Below are 18191 nucleotides of genomic sequence, written 5' to 3'. Positions count from 1 at the left end.
TTTTCTAGTCCTGGTGGTGGTGTTGTCGCGCCTCTCCGCGTAAAGCGTCAGTTTAGTCTGCCCAAGTGATTTCCAGGTCTCTCGTTTGTCCCGTTAAAAACATTTCGAGTATTTCCTGGGTAGGTATTAGCTCTACTGGGATGGTAACCGAGGGTGTGGGATCCAGGTGGTTGTGCTGTGGTTCATAGGTTATATTCTCATTGTTGCTTAGGTCGTTGGGGGGCGGTGTTTCAGGTCTTTAAAATGTGTTTACTTAGACTCGTCCTTCCTCTCAATCCTGCTTCGAGCACCGGGGTTTCTGAACGACCCTCTACTTCGGTAGGCCCCTAACCAGGGGTTGTGTGTTCGTCCCAGGGCTGACCTTGGTTGGATAGAGATCGGTCGTTGTTTCAGCTTAGTATATCTTATTATTAAGGGTCCTCGTATTTTACTGTATTGCAGCCCCGTGGGCAGAACTCCGTTAGACGAGAGTGGCACTTTCCCGACTGGGAGTTACGGGAACCGTTCGATCCTAGGGAGGCAATGCAGGAAGCGAAACAGCGGCAGATCCGGTTTGTCGACTTCCAAGGTCGGCCGTGGGACGACTCCAACCCCCAATCCCCTAGTGTGCAGGATGTGGCTTCTGGATTTGTGAGGGCGGGAGCGGAACTCGTCAAGTTTCCAGACCCGAATCATTTTATAGCGGCACAGTTAGGTCGTCATACTGCTGAGTGGGAATTGATTGTAATGAATCATCCGCATAAGGATATGTTGTTAGAATGGGTGGACAAGGGTGTAGACGTACACAAATTTATCACTCCGTTCAAGGGCACTTTTGAGGGGAAGCGAATTAACGCCTCTTTCCCTACTCCTCAGGTGTTTGTTAATCACTCCTCGTGTGAGCCTTTCGCTAGTTTTATCACCTCCACCTTGACGGAGAGGATTAAAACGGGCGCAGTGTCGGTATGGGGGAGGGTAGGTGAAGTCAGTCCTCCGTACTTAGTGATGCCCCTTACGGTAGAGCCGACGAAGCCGCGGCTATGTTGCGATCAGAGGTATTTGAATCTCTTTATTAAGGATTCACCGTTCGCTCTAGACAAGTTGGTGGAGGTCACTAGGTATGTAGAGGCAAATACTTTCCAGACTAAATGCGATGACAAATCGGGCTATGACCACGTCGCTATCCAGCCCGCTTCAAGGAGGCTGCTAGGCTTTCAGTGGGCGGGGTTCTGGCTTGTCTGCAATACATTACCCTTTGGATTCAAAGCGAGTGCTTTCATATATAATACGTTAGGGTTGGCAGCGTCAGGCCACATCCGCTCGCTGGGTGTGCCTGTTACTCAGTACATCGACGACAGACACGCTGGCCAACTTCAGATTGTAGGGGCCCAAGATCAGCGGGGGGTGTGTTCAACTCAGGAAAATTTCCAGCGAGCGGAGGCAGCCGTCTTTATCATGACATCTATTTTAGTGAGAGTAGGTTATATCATTGGTTTGGAGAAATCGGTGTTGATTCCAACACTCTGTTTGACTTTCTTAGGTTACACGATAAGATCTCTGACGTGTTCGTTTGGCATTCCTACCAAAAAGAAGCAGAGTTTTAAGTCTCTTCGTCTAGATATCCTGTCGGATTCGACGGTAGGTTTAAAGACCCTTCAGAGGTTTGTGGGAAAGGCGGTGTCGTTCATTTTGGCCGTCCCTGCAGCGCGGTTGTTCACCAGGGAGTGTAATGCAGCAATTGGCAAGGCCATCAAGAAGGGTGGTCGGATCAGAATTGTGGGAGATCTGCGCAAGGAGATTCAGTACTGGGCTTTTGTGGATGAATGGGGGGATGATTGGCCTTGGAAAGAGGAGAGGCATGTCGTGGTATCTATCGCCTCGGATGCCTCAGGGGCTAAGTGGGGCGGAGTGATTCAGGTGGATAGCCCGGGAGCTGTAATCGTGGGGGATATGTGGCTTCCTCATGAAAAAACCTTGGGAATTCCAAGCAAGGAAGCCCTGGCCTTGTATCGAGTCCTGCAAGCGGCAGGGAGTGAGGTCGTCGGCGCCCGAGTGGATGCTTTCGTGGATAGTCGCACAGTGATAGATGCGTGGAAGGCGGGAGGTGGGAGAGCGAAGACAATCTTTGACACTCTTAAAAGCATTTTTCACCTGACGATAGAGCGTAATTGCACGTTAAACCTACACCATGTTCGCTCGGCACAGAATCCGGCGGACCGGCCTTCGAGGACATTTGCAGCCTCGGACGCTAAACTCTCCCCGGCCGCTTGGAGTATAATTGAGCGACACTTTGGTCCACATGTCATAGATGGCATGGCTCTCCCGTCAAACGCCCAGACGTCGACATTCTTTTCCCGGTTTCCAACGCCGGGAGCGGCGGGGGTGAACTTCTTTGCCCAGCCTTTGGCGCAGGGGCAGCACTTTCACGGCCGTAAAGGGTATCTCTTCCCACCCATTTGTCTGATAGCTTCGGTACTGGCGTTCCTCAAGAAGTGCAAGTTTCAGTGCACCTTAGTGGTCCCGGAATTCGTTCCGGCGAAAGTTTGGCGGCCAGTCTTGGAGTCTCTGTCGGGCGCCAGGGTCCTTCTGGGTAGGGAGGGCACAGTGGGCGTCATCCTTTACCCTTCGCCTCAAGGTTTCGTTCCGGCGAAACCGCTGCCCTGGAACTTATGGGCGCACGATATCCGGTGCTTTCACTAGTTAAGTCTTGGCTAGGCTGCACACACGGTCGGGCGAGGGGTGGTGCAGGTAGGCGGAAGAACTGTTGTTGAAATGTGGTTATGTCAGTTACACAGCCTAAGTGAGGCACAGGGTAGTTCCATTGAGGGTTTAGTGTGAGCGCATTGTCTGTAGTACTGGATTAGTTCAAGACGGTGGTATACAGACTAAAGGATCCTGGTCTGTGGTTTGGAAGTAGATTAAGGCGGAAAGGTTTTGAATTAAAGAACGATGATATTATTTGCTCTTTGTCGCCTGTTTTTTGTGTGTGTCTCCATCCCTCATAGGTAAGGTTGTGTGGTATGAAATTGAGCTTAGTCGACTTACAGTAAAGTTTCGGGGGGAGGGGGGTTCTCGGGTTAGGGGATACGTCCAAAGGTTTCGTTAAGTGGTTATTTCTCTATTTATTTATTTATTGTATTTTCATTTATTTTCTTAGTTATTTGTTTTAGTTAAGTTGTTTGTCTAGTGAGGTATTTATTCTATTTTGTTTATTTATATATTCATTTTTTTTTATAGAATTTTTATTTTGTTTATTTATTGTTCTGGCGGTTACAGTCCCTGCCTCCTGTGCCGAGATTGTGGATGCCAGCGGTGGCGTGCCCGGAATGTCAATACTCCAATGATTGTGATTTCCGGTTTTGCCAGAGATGTGGATACGCTAGAAGAACGCGGGATCAGCCGCCCTCCGCCAAGTTGCCATTGGTAGACTGGGATGCCATCGAAGCCCGCAGGCAACAGTTGTTAGGGCAGCGTGCCAGTTCTCAGTATGAGAAACAGAAGAGTCAGTTAGAAAAAGAGCTCTTCGGCTTTTTGGCCACCGCCCCTAACTGTAGGGATGTGATGTCGGCCACCCCCGACGACGTCATAGGGTTCCTCATCTGGAAAGACCGCGCGGGTAAAACGGTGGTGCATGACGCGGACTGTCCGGGTATCCCAGGGGCCTCTGGCTGCCCGTGTCCGCGACGGTTGGCAGCAGGGACAGTTGACTCTTTGATAGGGAAGTTGAGGGCCGTTTTCGAGAGATCAGGTAGAGCTGGTGTCTGGGAGGACAAGTTGGGCATGGGGAATCCGGCAGCGGCAAAGAAGGTGGGAGACTATAAGAAGGCGGTTGCAGAAGAACAGGCCAGAGCAGGACGTTGCCCCAAGCAGGCAGTTCCGTTGTTTGTGGATAAATTGAGGAACTTGGCATCCTTAGTGGAGGAACAGTTGAAGGTCGAGGGGTTGTCTGCTATCAGGTATTTCACGTTGCTTAGAGACCAGGCGTTCATAAAGATCCTTTTCTTTGCGGGTTCTCGGGCGAATGATTTGTCTTTGACTAAGGCTAACTCTGTGTATAAGCATGTAGGGGGGGAGTTCGTGCTCCTGAATCATACGTTTGGCAAAACGTTGAGGGGGGGGGGGAAAGTAAGCTGGTAGGTGTGAAGTCCTGTAACGATAAGCTGCTGTGCCCCGTAGAGGGTCTTAATAGGTACTGGACGGGTTGTGGAGAAATGGGGGTGGACCTTTCGGGTGGTTATTTATTCAGAACCACAGTGGGGGACTGTGTGAGTCCAAACCCGTTCTCAGCCGCAGCGGCCGGTGCTAGGTTAAAAACCTATCTCCGACAGTTGGATGAGGATGCGGGCGAGACGATTCACAGTTTCCGCGCCGGTGCGGCTATCACTTTGGCGATGTCCGGGGTGGAATTAGAAGGGGTAATGGCGCATGTGGGTTGGAAGGGGCGGGCGACGGCCTCGCACTACATGCAGTTAGGTAAGGTGTTGCGGCATAACAGCCCTGCCTCCGTCCTAGCTAAGGCGGCAGATGAAGGCACGGCGGGAGCAGTAGCGAACCAGTATAGGGCATGGGATAACACAGAGGGTTTCTTACCGGTAGCTAAGACACAGTAAAGTACTTAGAGTACTATTCTAAGTGAGGTGCGTGGACGGTCCTGACCTGGTTTCGCGTCCCAGAGAGGCGACACCTGGTCGGGAGCAGTCCACGTGACCTCACGACACACCTGAACATTCCCAACTCAGCAAAATCCTATATAAGCATCAGAAAGACGCATTTCCCCCTCTTTTGACCTACGCTGGTAGGCAGGGGCGCGGGAGGGACAGCGACATTAAAAGGAAAGGCAGTGACGGAGAGGGGGGGGGGGAGGAGACTGGAAGGTCTTCGGAAACTGACCCGCCCACCCGCCCTTTTTCTCATGGTCCTTAGACCGAGCATTACTCCTTCAGGCGACACTCCGGACTTTTTGCCCATACCTTAACCTTTTCCCGGAGTTTCGCCTGAGTGAGTTGGGATAGAGTACTGAATGATACAACGTCCTCGAAGGTCACTAGCGTATTGTTACCGATTGAGATGATAATGTATGACTGTGGAGGAATCCATTGCTGTAGGCTCCACATCTTGGCATTAGACTAGTTCTTTCGTCATAGAATTTTGTTGATTGTTATTATATACTGTACAATTAAAATTAATAATCTTCTCAACAGTATGCAATTGCATAATCTGAAAGTCAGAAATTTTACGACAATTATCACTAGAGGTCGCCCTTTTATACATGTAAACGCGCGCAATAAAACAATTGCAATATCATATATTACAAAGTGTCCGTGATTCTCTTACCGATGGATAATCATCATGTTTTGTGATATGTCTAAAACAGATGCATAGGTGTGAAAAAATAAATAATATCCACTTGAACTTAAGTCGATATTTTCCTACTAAGACAATATTATAAGAAACTGTTAGACAGAACGTCCTTCATAAACCACCATTGATAATTATGAACATTTTGTATAATATATGACTTGTCCATGCACCTAGAATATTCTATACTTGAACTTCTTTGAAGTGAGGAATATTCGCATTACAACGATATAGTTGGGTATGCTATACATGTTGTTGGTTCAAAGACAGCACTTCCGGGTAGTAGTAAGAAAATAGAATAACAAACGTTACATACAATATATGTTATACAATTAATATTATGTACATGCCCTTGTCCTCATGGTTTGTAATAGATTAGAAAGACGATAGGTATTTTGCAATTATACTAGTACTTGGTTACGTGTTAATTTTCAGAAAACTATAATCAATCAACTGCTCGTAGGAAAGTTGGTGCAAAATGGTGGAAGCTATAACATGCTCATCAACAAGTCAAAACATCCCTGATAAATATGCATAGCCCTTGATCAATTTCTTAACATTTCTTACATGCTGATGCAGAAGAAGTACTAAGGCACAGTGTTTGCACGTCATAGTCAAAATACGATGCCTCCAACATGGCAGTGTGTCGTAGCTCTTACACAATATTATCTACCAGTATCTTAAAACGTCGTTATTCACTCTTTAAGATCATTTGTACTTTTAAAGACAAATCTAGTATCTCGAATTCCCTGCATTTTTCCTTAGTACCTTTTAAAGGTAAACAATTGATATCTTGGACTAAAGTACAAATAGCTCCTTCAAGTATTAGCATAGTTCGTCTTGACTACACTTAAGAATAAAGATTGTACAAAGCGTTCCCATTTTGATTTTGGGTTGCTAAATTACAACAGTTCATAGTAGCACTTACGAATACTGACTGCAGAAACCGTCTGCATATTTTAGGTATCGTGACAATTAACAGCTCCTTTTAGCACTGGTGTTGACCAGTGACTTACTTCTTGGCTATGCTCATAAATTGTAGAATGTGAAAACCCTGTTTTTTAAAGCTTATCATGATCACATAAAGTAGAGTTGCCTAGGGTGATAACATACACCAGACCTTTCTATGTCACCTAGATTTGGTGAAAAAAATATTTTACGTTCTTCCAGTTGGTCTTAAAGCATACGTAAAACTTTCATAAAAACTCAACCTTTATGCATTCTTTAAGACGTGCTTAAAGATTAAATTTTGCGCAGTGATAGTTAGGTAACCTGTTTGTAAGGGATTTGCATGTCTTATTGTATCTGTAGAAAACATATTTCACGCTTTTCCAGTTGGTTGGAGAGAAATACACTACATGAAAGCTGATCTTTAAGCATCACGTAAAACTTCCATTAAAAAAAGCAGCCTTTACGCAGACGTGCTTAAAGATTGAATTTTGCATAGTGAGTTAACCTGTTTGTAAGATATTTGCATGTCTAGTTGTACGAATACCCCTTGTTGTCTGAGGCGTAGGCGGTCTTGTACGGGTCTTGCTGCTGCATCGGCATTGCCTGAGGGTACGGCGCATGCGCGTGTCCCCCTTGCGGCGGGATGAAGTATCCAGGCTGTGCAGCAGGGGCGCCGGGGGCGACTGTTATCGGCAGGGACGACATCTTCTTACCGGCCTTATAGCACTGATAGCAGAAAAACACGGCGAGGACGGTGAAGAGGAAGAACGCGATGCACGGCCACAGCATGGAATGGAACATGGCGTCCCACGTAAATAGCCTCTTCACGATAACTTTCTGTAATAAGGGAAAAGGAGAAATTTTAAAACTACTCATCTCCAGCTAGGTAATCTTGCAGGAGGTAATCTTTTATACTCATTAGACTCTGGATTCTCTAACATCCTAAGGGCATAAACCCTTGATTATTAAACACATCTGTACCTATATTTATACCATTACTAAGAAGCGAGAAGAAGCCAAATCCATGTAATTATTAGACTAGTACTAGCTTATCATTATATGTTATGTATTTGCAAACTGTGACGTTTTCTGTTGTGACCTGTGCTGAACCCAGTGGGTATCTGTGTACAATAAAGGTCTTCATTCATTCATTATTGATTTCTTGGACAAGCAAGTCTGGCTCCTTCTACTCTAATTTTTTACTGTATTAAAGAAGAATTCCCATAGTTCGAACGCCTTAATTGGAAAAAAGTTACAATTTTGAGGCATCTAGTCAAATCTTGCATCTGAAACATTTAATCACGTTCCCACATCTACACATGGAGGAGAGAGACGAAGCTGACTCTACTCGGTTAGCTTATTACAACACTTTGTCTACTATGTATGTTTAAACAAGTGCATTGTTGTCAATACTTTCCTGTATATGTGATAGAGTGACCAGTACCTAGGCCTTCGAGACGTGGCTGTATAATAAAGCTTTGTCATTCTGGTACGAAATATGCACATCGATGATTGATCATATTGCACAATACATATGATCCAACTATGAAAAACACTTACAAAGAGGGGAAAATATCAATAATTAGAAGCATTATTAACAACAAAAAGGAATATGCGTACACTAGATAAACTAGTGTGTGACAATCCACTTCTGAAATGCGACGTGCAGGTATTTGATGCAAGAGAGCAGAGGTGTGTGCCTGCTCATAAGATAGATAAAGTCGACGGTTCGTTCGGGAAAGCTGATTGTAACTTAGCCCTAAAATGACGTGACATTCCTTTTAGTTACTTCCAGCTGCATGCGCAGACTGTCACGACTTCTAGTGCGTTTATTAATACATCTGTAGATTATTGATAGCACTGACCGAGGTATCGTCTGGGTGGTACAGACAGCCGTAGGTTTCCCCAGCTCCATAGGTGTCGTTGAAGGCCGTAACTGTGTCCATGTTTTTATTCCTGTACTGGTCGCAATGCTGGGTCGCACACTGAGAATCCTGTAAGCAGAGATCAGTTAAGGCCATGCTTTTCTTTCAGTCTCGTTTGTAACGAAAATTAATTTCATATCGATCCTACTTCAAGCGTAACATGACCTATAGGAAAGTTTTAACAGAAAAACCTGCAACTGTGTTTATGAAAGGACATGTGTCACACAAAACTTGAGGCTAAAATCATAAGAATGATAGTGTTATGGTGGTGTTATAACTGTTTCTGTAGTAGGACCGACCCATCACTACAGCCCACGGTTCATTATTAATACTGCGCTTGAGCGAGGTCAAAGGTGAAGGCATCTAACTTGTAAACATTTCTTGTCTAGTTCATGTCCAGACGTGTTTTGTTTATTATGTCTCAGGGAGCTTCACCTTTGACACATAACCCACAATGCATAACATTGTTCATAGGCACTTCAAACCGCGTACAGACTTATGGATTATTTATGACTTATTGAACCTTTACCTCGTCGAGGTGCCCGTTGCCGTTCAGCCTCTGCTCATTCTCGAACATGACCCCGCTGTATGTGCCGCTGTCCTGACCGCCGTGTGTCACCAGGATGCGCAGACAGGGGTATGCGGAATTGCAGTTCTTGCCACAGCCACAACCGATCCACTTGCCTGAACCGAGGAAATGTTGGCATAAATGAGGTGACTGAAAACCATGAAACTAAAATGTGTGCTTTGCTCTATTGTATATTCGGCACTTCTAACAGATCTTTGTAATCCCGGAGTCAGCAAAATGCTTCCAGCTTCCAGACTAATTCAATATGAACGATCCAAGTGTACTAACAATTTCATGTACATGTATTCTATTCCCCGAAACCACCTACCAAACTTCTCAACCAAACCGATTATTACTTATTACCACTGAAATGCGCAGCACATTAAAATGATATTGAGACGTAACTGACTAAGCCTGTTTGCTTGTTGGGCAACACACTCGAAATGACGATGATGTTTTAATATTGTATTCACCATGTATTATTCATTGCGGGAGCATTATGTTGATTGTTTCATAAAGGAATGATTGATGCGTTTCACTTAAACAAAGGTCACTTCTCAGCGGACCTCAAACACTATTATGAAGGTTACTGTTATGTCTTTGTAGCTTGGAAATACTCATACTAACATGCAATGCATAGCAATAACAAACATGTAACATTATATGTACTTACGACGTTATTAACACAATCAGATATTTACGTTGAACAACATATCAACAAGTACAACAGATACTGTTGTTACCGTATCACTAAGAGACTTACCAGTGAGGTAACCCTTTGTTGTGGTACAGGTTGTTTTCTCGAACTCCAGAGAGTTCGTCTCCACGACCGGTTTGACGATGACGACGCCACACACAATGATGGCCACCGCGGCGCATGCCACCAAGGTCATGCCTAAGACCACCAAACATCGGTACATGTTGAACTTAGCAATCGTTTTGCTCCTTTCGTCCGACATCTTGAAGCGTTGCTGTTGAGAGAGAAGAAAGGGTCCTCAGTATAGTAATGCTATAGCTCATGTCAACAAAACATGTTGTAGACAGACCTGTTCTTCTAGTCGAGCTTAATTCTGTCAACATGCTAGCGAGTCCTTAGCAGTCACCAACGTGGTGCAGTATTTCAGGGAAGCTATGAATATACTAGTAGTGTAGAGTCCATAAATATACCCCGGGTCCGAATGGTATGACCCGGGGGTCAGAGGTGAAATAGCACATGTTCTGAGGACCAGATGCCTTATAAATATACACCAGAGTTCCGTTGAATCCTCGTCCCGTCTCCTCCTTGGGTCGGCCTGTAAGTGGTAACTTACATTGGCGGCAGCGGTGGGATGACTTCGAGCCAACGTCACCGGCGTTCCAGCCCTTCCACGTACTCAGAGGACGTTTTTTTTACACACCGACTTCTCCTCGCCCCCCTCCCACCCCACCTACCACCGACTGAACAATGGAGCCAACGTTCAAAGACCCGGAGTCAGGTACTACATATCCGTTCACGTCTTCTACCTACATGTACGCTGCGCCTCCCGTTACCTATTCTGTACCATCCTCGATGATTTCCCACCCTACAGTAGCATTCCAACCAATTCCACAGCCAGCAGTTAGTGCCAGGACATCCATGTCTGCCCTCCCCAACCCAGACGTGGGTCTCCCACCATCAGTCCGTCCAAAGACTACCTCAGTGCAGCGGCCACCACCCTCATCCATGTATGCACCGACTGCTCCATCCTCATTTTCCCACAGCCAGGCAGCCAGCAAGGGCCCTCCACAGCAGTTTCCCACGGAATTCGGCCCTGGGCCTACCGTCCAGCATGGGGTCACTGCAGCCCAAACGCATGGTCTCCCACCACAGTTTTCCCCTGGATACATGCCAGCACAACCACAGACCCACTGCAAAACACATTTACCCCCCCGTTTTAGGGGTGAGGGAGAGGAGGACTATGCAGTATGGCACCACAAGTTCTATCTCTACACGGTATCTCAGAGCTATGACTACAACGCATGTTCAAGGGTGTTCCCAACTTTTCTAGATGGGCCGGCGTTCACGTACTTCATCAGCCTGCCTCGCTCCGTCCAAGAAGACTACTCCCAAGCTCATGAAGCGTTGTCTCATGCCTTCTCGCAGGACCGTTTCTTGTTCACATTCCAGCACCAGCTGGCATCCCGCAAACGTCAACCTGGTGAGACCTTTACCGTGTTTGCTGCAGAACTGGAACGGCTGGTACAACGCGCTTACAAAGGATATGGCTCGGATGCCATAAAGGGCATGGCGCTAACCCACTTTATCAATGGTCTAGATGCAGATACACTGCAGCGTGTAGTTGAGGCAAATCCCCCTACCTTGCAGAAAGCAGTGGATGTCGCAACACTACATGAGCAAGCAGTGCTGGCGGTCAAACAGCGTACCGGTTCCTCACCAGAGTGTGGCATCAATGCCATCCAACAGCGCCGCCAGGATCACCTCGAGGCTGAAGTGGCTGACTTGGCCCAACAGGTGCGCCAGCTCACAGACCTACTGCAGAGCCAGCAGCTGTCATCCCCAGCTCCTCGCTCTCGTTCTCAGTACTCATCCCCAGCTCCTCGCTCTCGTTCTCCGTACTCATCCCCAGCCCCTCGCTCTCGTTCTCCGTACAGGCCAACGGGATCATACGACAATCGTCCACGCTCGCCATCTCGATCACCTGATCGCCGCTCTCGCTCACCACGCTCAGTCCGCTTCTCATCCCCGCACAACCAGGGAAACGACAGACTGCTGGCTCGACGGGCCGACCGCCAGTAGAACGTTCCAAGGCCCACACATCTTCTACCACAGCCATCCTTGATGGACATTCTACACAAGTTCTCATTGACACTGGATCAGCCATATCCCTTATCGGGGAAGACCTTCGCGACACCATTCCTTCTCTACGCCAGTCCTCCCTTACTCCCATGGTAACTCCCGCCAAATCTGTGACTGGCCATCCACTGGATGTGCTTGGTGTTTTAGAGGTTCACCTCCGCCTGGGCAACTATGAAACCACCCATCCTGTGCACGTTGTCCGGGGAAGTGACCAGCCAGCCATTCTCGGCTGGGACTTCTGCACTGAGAACCACGTTGTCCTCGATACCGGACAGGGCATACTTACCATAGGGGATACAACGGTGCCCTTGCTAACGACAACTGAACTCGTCCCACGACTCTGTCATGCATCTGTCTGCCGAATCACCACTATTCCGCCTCGCGCAGTCATGGCTGTTCCATTGTCCCTAACACCTCGGAACTCCACTGGCACCACGCCCCACAACTTCGTCGGCTTGCTTGAGCCACGTAGCTACGAGGACAGGGGTTTGGCCGTAGCACGGACAGTTGCGGCAGCCGACCATGCCAAGTCGTATGCCGAGGTCACCAACACCACTGACAAACCTATTACACTACACCCAGACACACCCATGGGCTCCTTCTGGGCCCTGGAGGATGATGACATCGCAGACTATTTAGGCCCATCCCCTCCCACACCGGCCCCAACACCTCCGCCCCTCAATCTCCAGCACTCAGATCTCTCCCCAATGCAGACAGAGCAACTGCAAAAGCTCCCAGACACTTACTCTGATGTCTTCAGCACTTGCCCTAGGGATAGGGGCCGTACTAACCTGACTTCTCACCGGATCCTCACCGGGGACAGCCCGCCTATCAAACAACGACCTCACCGTACGCCCATCCACCGCCAAGCTGAAATCCATCGACAAGTGGAGGCCATGCTCGCAGACGATGTTATCGAGCCAAGCAGCAGCCCATGGGCCTCTCCGGTGGTGTTAGCCCGGAAAAAGGATGGCTCATTCCGTTTCTGCGTTGATTACCGCAAATTGAATCAGGCAACAATCAAAGATGCACATCCCCTACCCAGGACTGATGATGTTATCGACGCATTGTCCGGTGCCGCATTCTTCACCACACTGGACATGACCTCAGGTTACTGGCAAGTTGACCTTGACCCTGATGACCGTGAAAAGTCAGCATTCACGACAGGACGCGGCCTCTTCCAGTTCAAGGTCATGGCCTTCGGACTTACGAATGCGCCATCGACCTTTCAACGCCTGATGGAGCTTCTCCTCGCGGGGCTAGACTGGCGCTCCTGCTTAGCATACTTGGACGACATCATTGTGTTCTCACGCACCTTCCCAGAACACTTGGCTACCTTGGAAGAGATCTTTCAACGCTGTCGTACAGCCAACCTTAAGCTCAACCCCAAGAAATGCCAGTTCGCACGACCGCAAGTCCGTTTCCTCGGCCATGTTGTCTCTAAACGAGGAATCCAACCCGACCCGGCCAACACGGAGAAAGTCAAGAACTGGCCAACCCCAACATCTACAGCTGAGATCAGGGCTTTTCTGGGCCTGGCATCTTACTACAGGAAATTCATCCAGAATTTTGCCCACATCGCAGACCCCTTGGTTGCATTGACGAGGAAGAACGCTACATTCTGCTGGACCAATGCCTGTCAAGCAGCATTTGACTCCTTGCGAGAAGCCCTCGTTACCCCGCCAGTGTTGGCATACCCGGACTTCCATCGCCCTCTCACATTATACACAGATGCCTCAAACGCGGCTGTGGGGGCTGTCTTGACTCATCCAGATCCAGCAGGGGAACGAGTGATCTCCTACGCCAGCAAAACTCTCACCAAACAGGAGCGTAACTGGTCTACATATGACAGAGAGCTATGGGCCATCGTCTGGAGTGTTCGCCATTACAGCTCCTACTTGGCTGGACATACGTTTACTGTTGTCACTGATCACAAGCCACTCGTCGGCGGCCTGAGCCCTAAGCTTATTGCCAACGACCCCACTGGCCGACGTACAAGATGGGCCGTTGAGCTTTCCACCTATCAGTTTAGCATCATCTACCGGCCCGGAAAGTCTCACTGCAATGCGGATGCCATGTCTCGCCGCCCTCCAATAGAGAGAGACACCAGCTCTCAGGCGCCCATTCCCCTTGCCGACAAGGACCCTGACCAAACGGATCCAAAGGTACTAGCACGGCAACGCATGGAGCCAGAGCAGCATCCCAGCCTGCCTGCAAGTGAGCCACCCACATCGCTTGCGGCCGCAGCAGGAAACATTTCCACAACTGAGCCACTGACAACCACAATCGCAGCGGTTGACCAGCAACCAGCAACGTCAACCAACTCGTCAGTTGACACTTCAGTTGGACAGTCCCTGTCGTCCGATAATCTGCGTCAAGCACAAGAAGCAGACCCTGACATAGCGGAAGTCCTTCAGTGGAAACGCGGTCGACGGGGCCGACCTTCTTTCAATGCCATTCAGCACAGAGGACGTTACCTAAAGTCCCTGTGGCACCAGTATCCTAACTTGACGGTCAAGGGCGGTACACTATACCGCCGATGGAGGCCCGCGTCTCGCCTACTACACCAGCGGATTGCACCCAAGGCCTTAGTGCCTGCCATCCTAAGAGAGCTACACAACAGACCTCTCTCTGGCCACCTGGGACCAGCCAAGACCCTTCAACGGGTATACATTCGCTTCTATTGGCCCGGGATGACTCAGGAAGTAAAAAAGTGGTGTAGGGCGTGCGTTCAATGCGCTACAAGGACAACACCAACGCCAGCAGCACGGGCACCCCTAAAACCAATTCAGGCCCTTCGCCCCTTTGAGAAGGTAGCAATGGACCTCACGGAGCTGCCCACCTCTAAAAGTGGAAATCGTTATTGCCTTGTCCTGCAAGACTTCTACACGAAATTCGTTAATGCATACCCTCTCATGCGCCAGGATGCCTCAACAGTGGCCCACACCATTTTCAAAGAATACATCCGTGAGCATGGCGTTCCGAGGAGTCTCCATTCGGACCAGGGACGCCAATTCGAAGCAGCCACCATGCGAGCGCTATACGACGCTCTTGGCATAGACAAGAGCCGGACTACCCCTTACCATCCACAAGGAGACGGTCTTGTGGAACGGTTCAACAGAACATTGAAAGACATGTTGTCCAAATACGTCTCTACCACCGGTGATGACTGGGATGACCACCTCCCGCACGTCTTACTCGCTTACAACACTGCGGTGCATGCCTCAACAGGTTACACACCCTTTTTCCTTACCCACGGGAGGGAAGCAAACCTGCCAGCAGACGTGATACTCGGTCCGACCCCACAAGCATCGCCAACTACCCCCTCAACAATGTCCTATGCTCGGAAGTTAACGACCAGTCTCCGGACGGCCTTTAAGGAGGTGCGACAGAACACTCGATTGGCGGGCCAGAAACAAAAGTTGGCATATGACGCCAAGGTGTCGCACAGAGCCTATCAGGAGGGAGACAGGGTCTGGCTTCATGACCCCACCACCGTGCGACAAAAACTAAAACCCAGGTGGAAGGGCCCATACACGGTTGTAAAACGACTCGAGCCAGGGGTTACATACAAGTTACGAGACGACAACGGTAAACACCAAGTAGTACACTTCAATAGACTAAAGAAATGTCATTCCAACACAAGTGTTGCACCACCGGGTCGGCGCGCCCACCCCCCCGAACTACAGTCCCAGGGCGCCACTCCGACGCAGGCACCAGCGACCACGCGGCCTGAACTGCAGTCCCAGGGGGCCACTTCGACGCTGACATCAGTGACCACACGGAGAGGTCGTCAAATACGACTGCCTTCCCGGTACTTGGACTGACTATGCGGACAATAAGTTATTCGTCAGTGCACAATTTGTCCTTGGACTGACTATGCGGACAATTAGTTAGTCGTCAGTGCCTTTAGCTTTATACAGTTATATACAGTAACATACAGTTGTATACAGTAGCAACATACAGTTATAAACGGTAACATACAGTTATACAGTTGTTATACTAATGTACCGTCTAATGTACCGTCCCCACGAAGCATTAGCCCGTTTGTTTGTTTAAGTATTATTCAAAGTATTTAGTACTTAGGCCACAGCATGTAAATTTTATGGATGACATCAGCGCGCTCATTAATTTTCGCCTGATTTTGAAAAAAAAAACAAGATTTTTTTACCCTTCGGCAATGGTTAACATACCGAAAATAATACAATATGTCGCAAACTACAGTCAGTTCTATCGCAAAAACGTTCTAGATGCCATAAAAAGGCATTTGAAAATGTAAGAATTGTGAAAACTCCGTACAAGTGCATTGCAAAATTATTGTGCATGCAAGCTGTAACAAGATTGCTCGTCGTCACCAACTTACAGGAAGACACTGTGCAGCCCTCATGCCAAACTTGTAATATAGTGTGTAATTTCTGTGCCATTAGTATCAACAACGTGTAATCCGATGTGCTGTTCTTGAATGAAGTGAACTACTAACAAAATCGAAATTTCATTGCCCTCCGATGATATGTCCGACAAAGGCTCTGTGTTGTGCAATTGCTTGATATGATCCAGCAACGCATGTTGAGGCTTAATTGCTCGCATTTGATGGTATGTGTTGACACAGTGTTCCATATGAATACCCAGTTGAATATAGTTGCTGCCCAGGTGTTCCATTGCATATGAATGCCCATGATGGTACGACATGTTTACTATTGAATCAAGGTGGTCTTATATTATATATGAAACGTCATGGGTTGAATACAGGAACAAAAGACCTGTTGGTTGTGATATCATATTTTGTTGCCGCAAGTCTTGTTTAACAAGATTTATGATCTCAAAATTTGAAAATATAGGAATCTTGTTTTTTTTTACCCGCCTTGTTTTTTTTTCGCCCTATCTCATTAATTTTGGAGTCTGCGGAGGATGTCATCCATAAAATTTACTTGCTGTGGCCTTAGTTCGCTATAACTTCAGGAGAAGTTCATTCCTCGTAGGGGGGAAGCATGTAGAGTCCATAAATATACCCCGGGTCCGAATGGTATGACCCGGGGGTCAGAGGTGAAATAGCACATGTTCTGAGGACCAGATGCCTTATAAATATACACCAGAGTTCCGTTGAATCCTCGTCCCGTCTCCTCCTTGGGTCGGCCTGTAAGTGGTAACTTACAGTAGTATGATAAACCCGAACATCGACAAGGATCTATGACAATATCTCATGTATCATGAAATAGATCAATCTTATACGATATCGACAATAGTCCTAAGAATGTCCCCATTTTGCAGCGTGTGACAGGGACGATCACTGACCTTCGTGCCTAAGCTATACTTTGAGGTTGTAGTATCGAGTTGTATGGAAGAAAAACGACGTTGCATGTAGAGTAGAGTAGAGTAGAGTAGAGTAGAGTAGAGTAGAGTAGAGTAGAGTAGAGTAGAGTAGAGTAGAGTAGAGTAAAGTAGAGTAGATCCTTTCGGCCAGGTAGGAAGGCCTGGACAACACGTTTTCTCGAAAACATCAGGCTCAGGTGTAGTACTTAGTGTTTGGTTCTCGAGTTCTTTCCAGTACGGTACGCATGAGTGACAAGGATAAATACACTTGCCCCCATTCCGGCGTGTCCTGAGGTCCCCTCTGACATATAGGCCGCCCTCACTTCAATTTGTTTTCCTTCACTCAGACTAGCTCAAGCCTTTAACCGTCACGTCCCCAAGAGAATTCGCCGAATCATATTATAAAGCACAAACATTTAATACCTGGCACGCTATTTCTGACGTGCTTCAGTGACAGAGCCACTAAACCCCTATGTACGTTTCCAAGAACATGTAGTTGGAAATTGTATGATAAACATTAAGCTTACTTACTGTTGGGTCTCAAGGAAAAGTGGAGAGAATCGCTGTTCTGTCTCGAACACAGGTGTGACGATTCGTCAGGCTGTGGACGCTGATCTTCACACCCACTTCACTGAGCGATGACGACACCTGATGCCCTGGTTACGGTCAAAGGTCAGACTCGATAAGTTGTCTGGTAGCTTTAGCAACAATGAATGATACAGCGTCCTCGATACCTCGAAGGTCACTAGCGTATTGTTACCGATTGAGTCAATAATGTATAATTGTGGAGGAATCCATTGCTGTAGGCTACACATCTTGGCTTCAACTAGTACTCATTCGTCATAAAAATCTAGTTGTTTGATATTGTTAGAAAACAATAAAAATCAATAATGTTGTAATGGCTGCACACGATCTTATTTCATAACAAACATGCGTCGCTTTGTAGTTTAGCCAAGGAGACCAAACAATACAACATTGTTGACGAATGAGTATACCTGAGATACATATCAAATGACATGGCGTCTGTAACATTCCTACATATGATTAGGTTGTACAGTTTCTAATCATATGGCGGAGAACGCTACCGCTCCGGCTATTAGAATAAATTTCTGTGTGTTGATATATTTTGGAACGTCGCGTAACCTAGATATAGGGGGGTTCTGAGCTCATAGAAAATCTACATTCGAAATCTTGTCACAGAAGATGACTGTGATGAATAGTTAGTAAATGATACTCACCGAGCAAAGGGTTCAAAAACTAAGGT

The 18191-nt window shown here is 47.5% G+C and overlaps 1 protein-coding gene and 1 pseudogene across 1 annotated transcript; one reads left to right on the top strand and one right to left on the bottom strand.

Moving 5' to 3' along the window:
* Positions 1 to 3165: 3165 nt before the first annotated feature.
* Positions 3166 to 4604, top strand: LOC136444069 (uncharacterized; annotated as a pseudogene).
* Positions 4605 to 5221: 617 nt separating this feature from the next.
* On the bottom strand, positions 5222 to 18184 carry LOC136443136 (calcium-activated potassium channel subunit beta-2-like). Its single transcript, XM_066440221.1, has 6 exons — positions 18166 to 18184; positions 17459 to 17583; positions 9545 to 9752; positions 8743 to 8897; positions 8154 to 8282; positions 5222 to 7125 (listed from the first exon to the last, which is right to left on the bottom strand). Exons 3-6 carry the CDS (start codon positions 9738 to 9740, stop codon positions 6817 to 6819), a joined length of 789 nt encoding a protein of 262 aa, XP_066296318.1. The 5' UTR covers positions 9741 to 9752; positions 17459 to 17583; positions 18166 to 18184; the 3' UTR covers positions 5222 to 6816.
* Between the last annotated feature and the right edge of the window lie 7 nt (positions 18185 to 18191).

The sequence above is a fragment of the Branchiostoma lanceolatum genome, chromosome 10, assembly GCF_035083965.1.
Source record: "Branchiostoma lanceolatum isolate klBraLanc5 chromosome 10, klBraLanc5.hap2, whole genome shotgun sequence".
NCBI lineage: Eukaryota > Metazoa > Chordata > Leptocardii > Amphioxiformes > Branchiostomatidae > Branchiostoma > Branchiostoma lanceolatum.
This window is presented reverse-complemented; position numbering and strand designations above follow the sequence as displayed.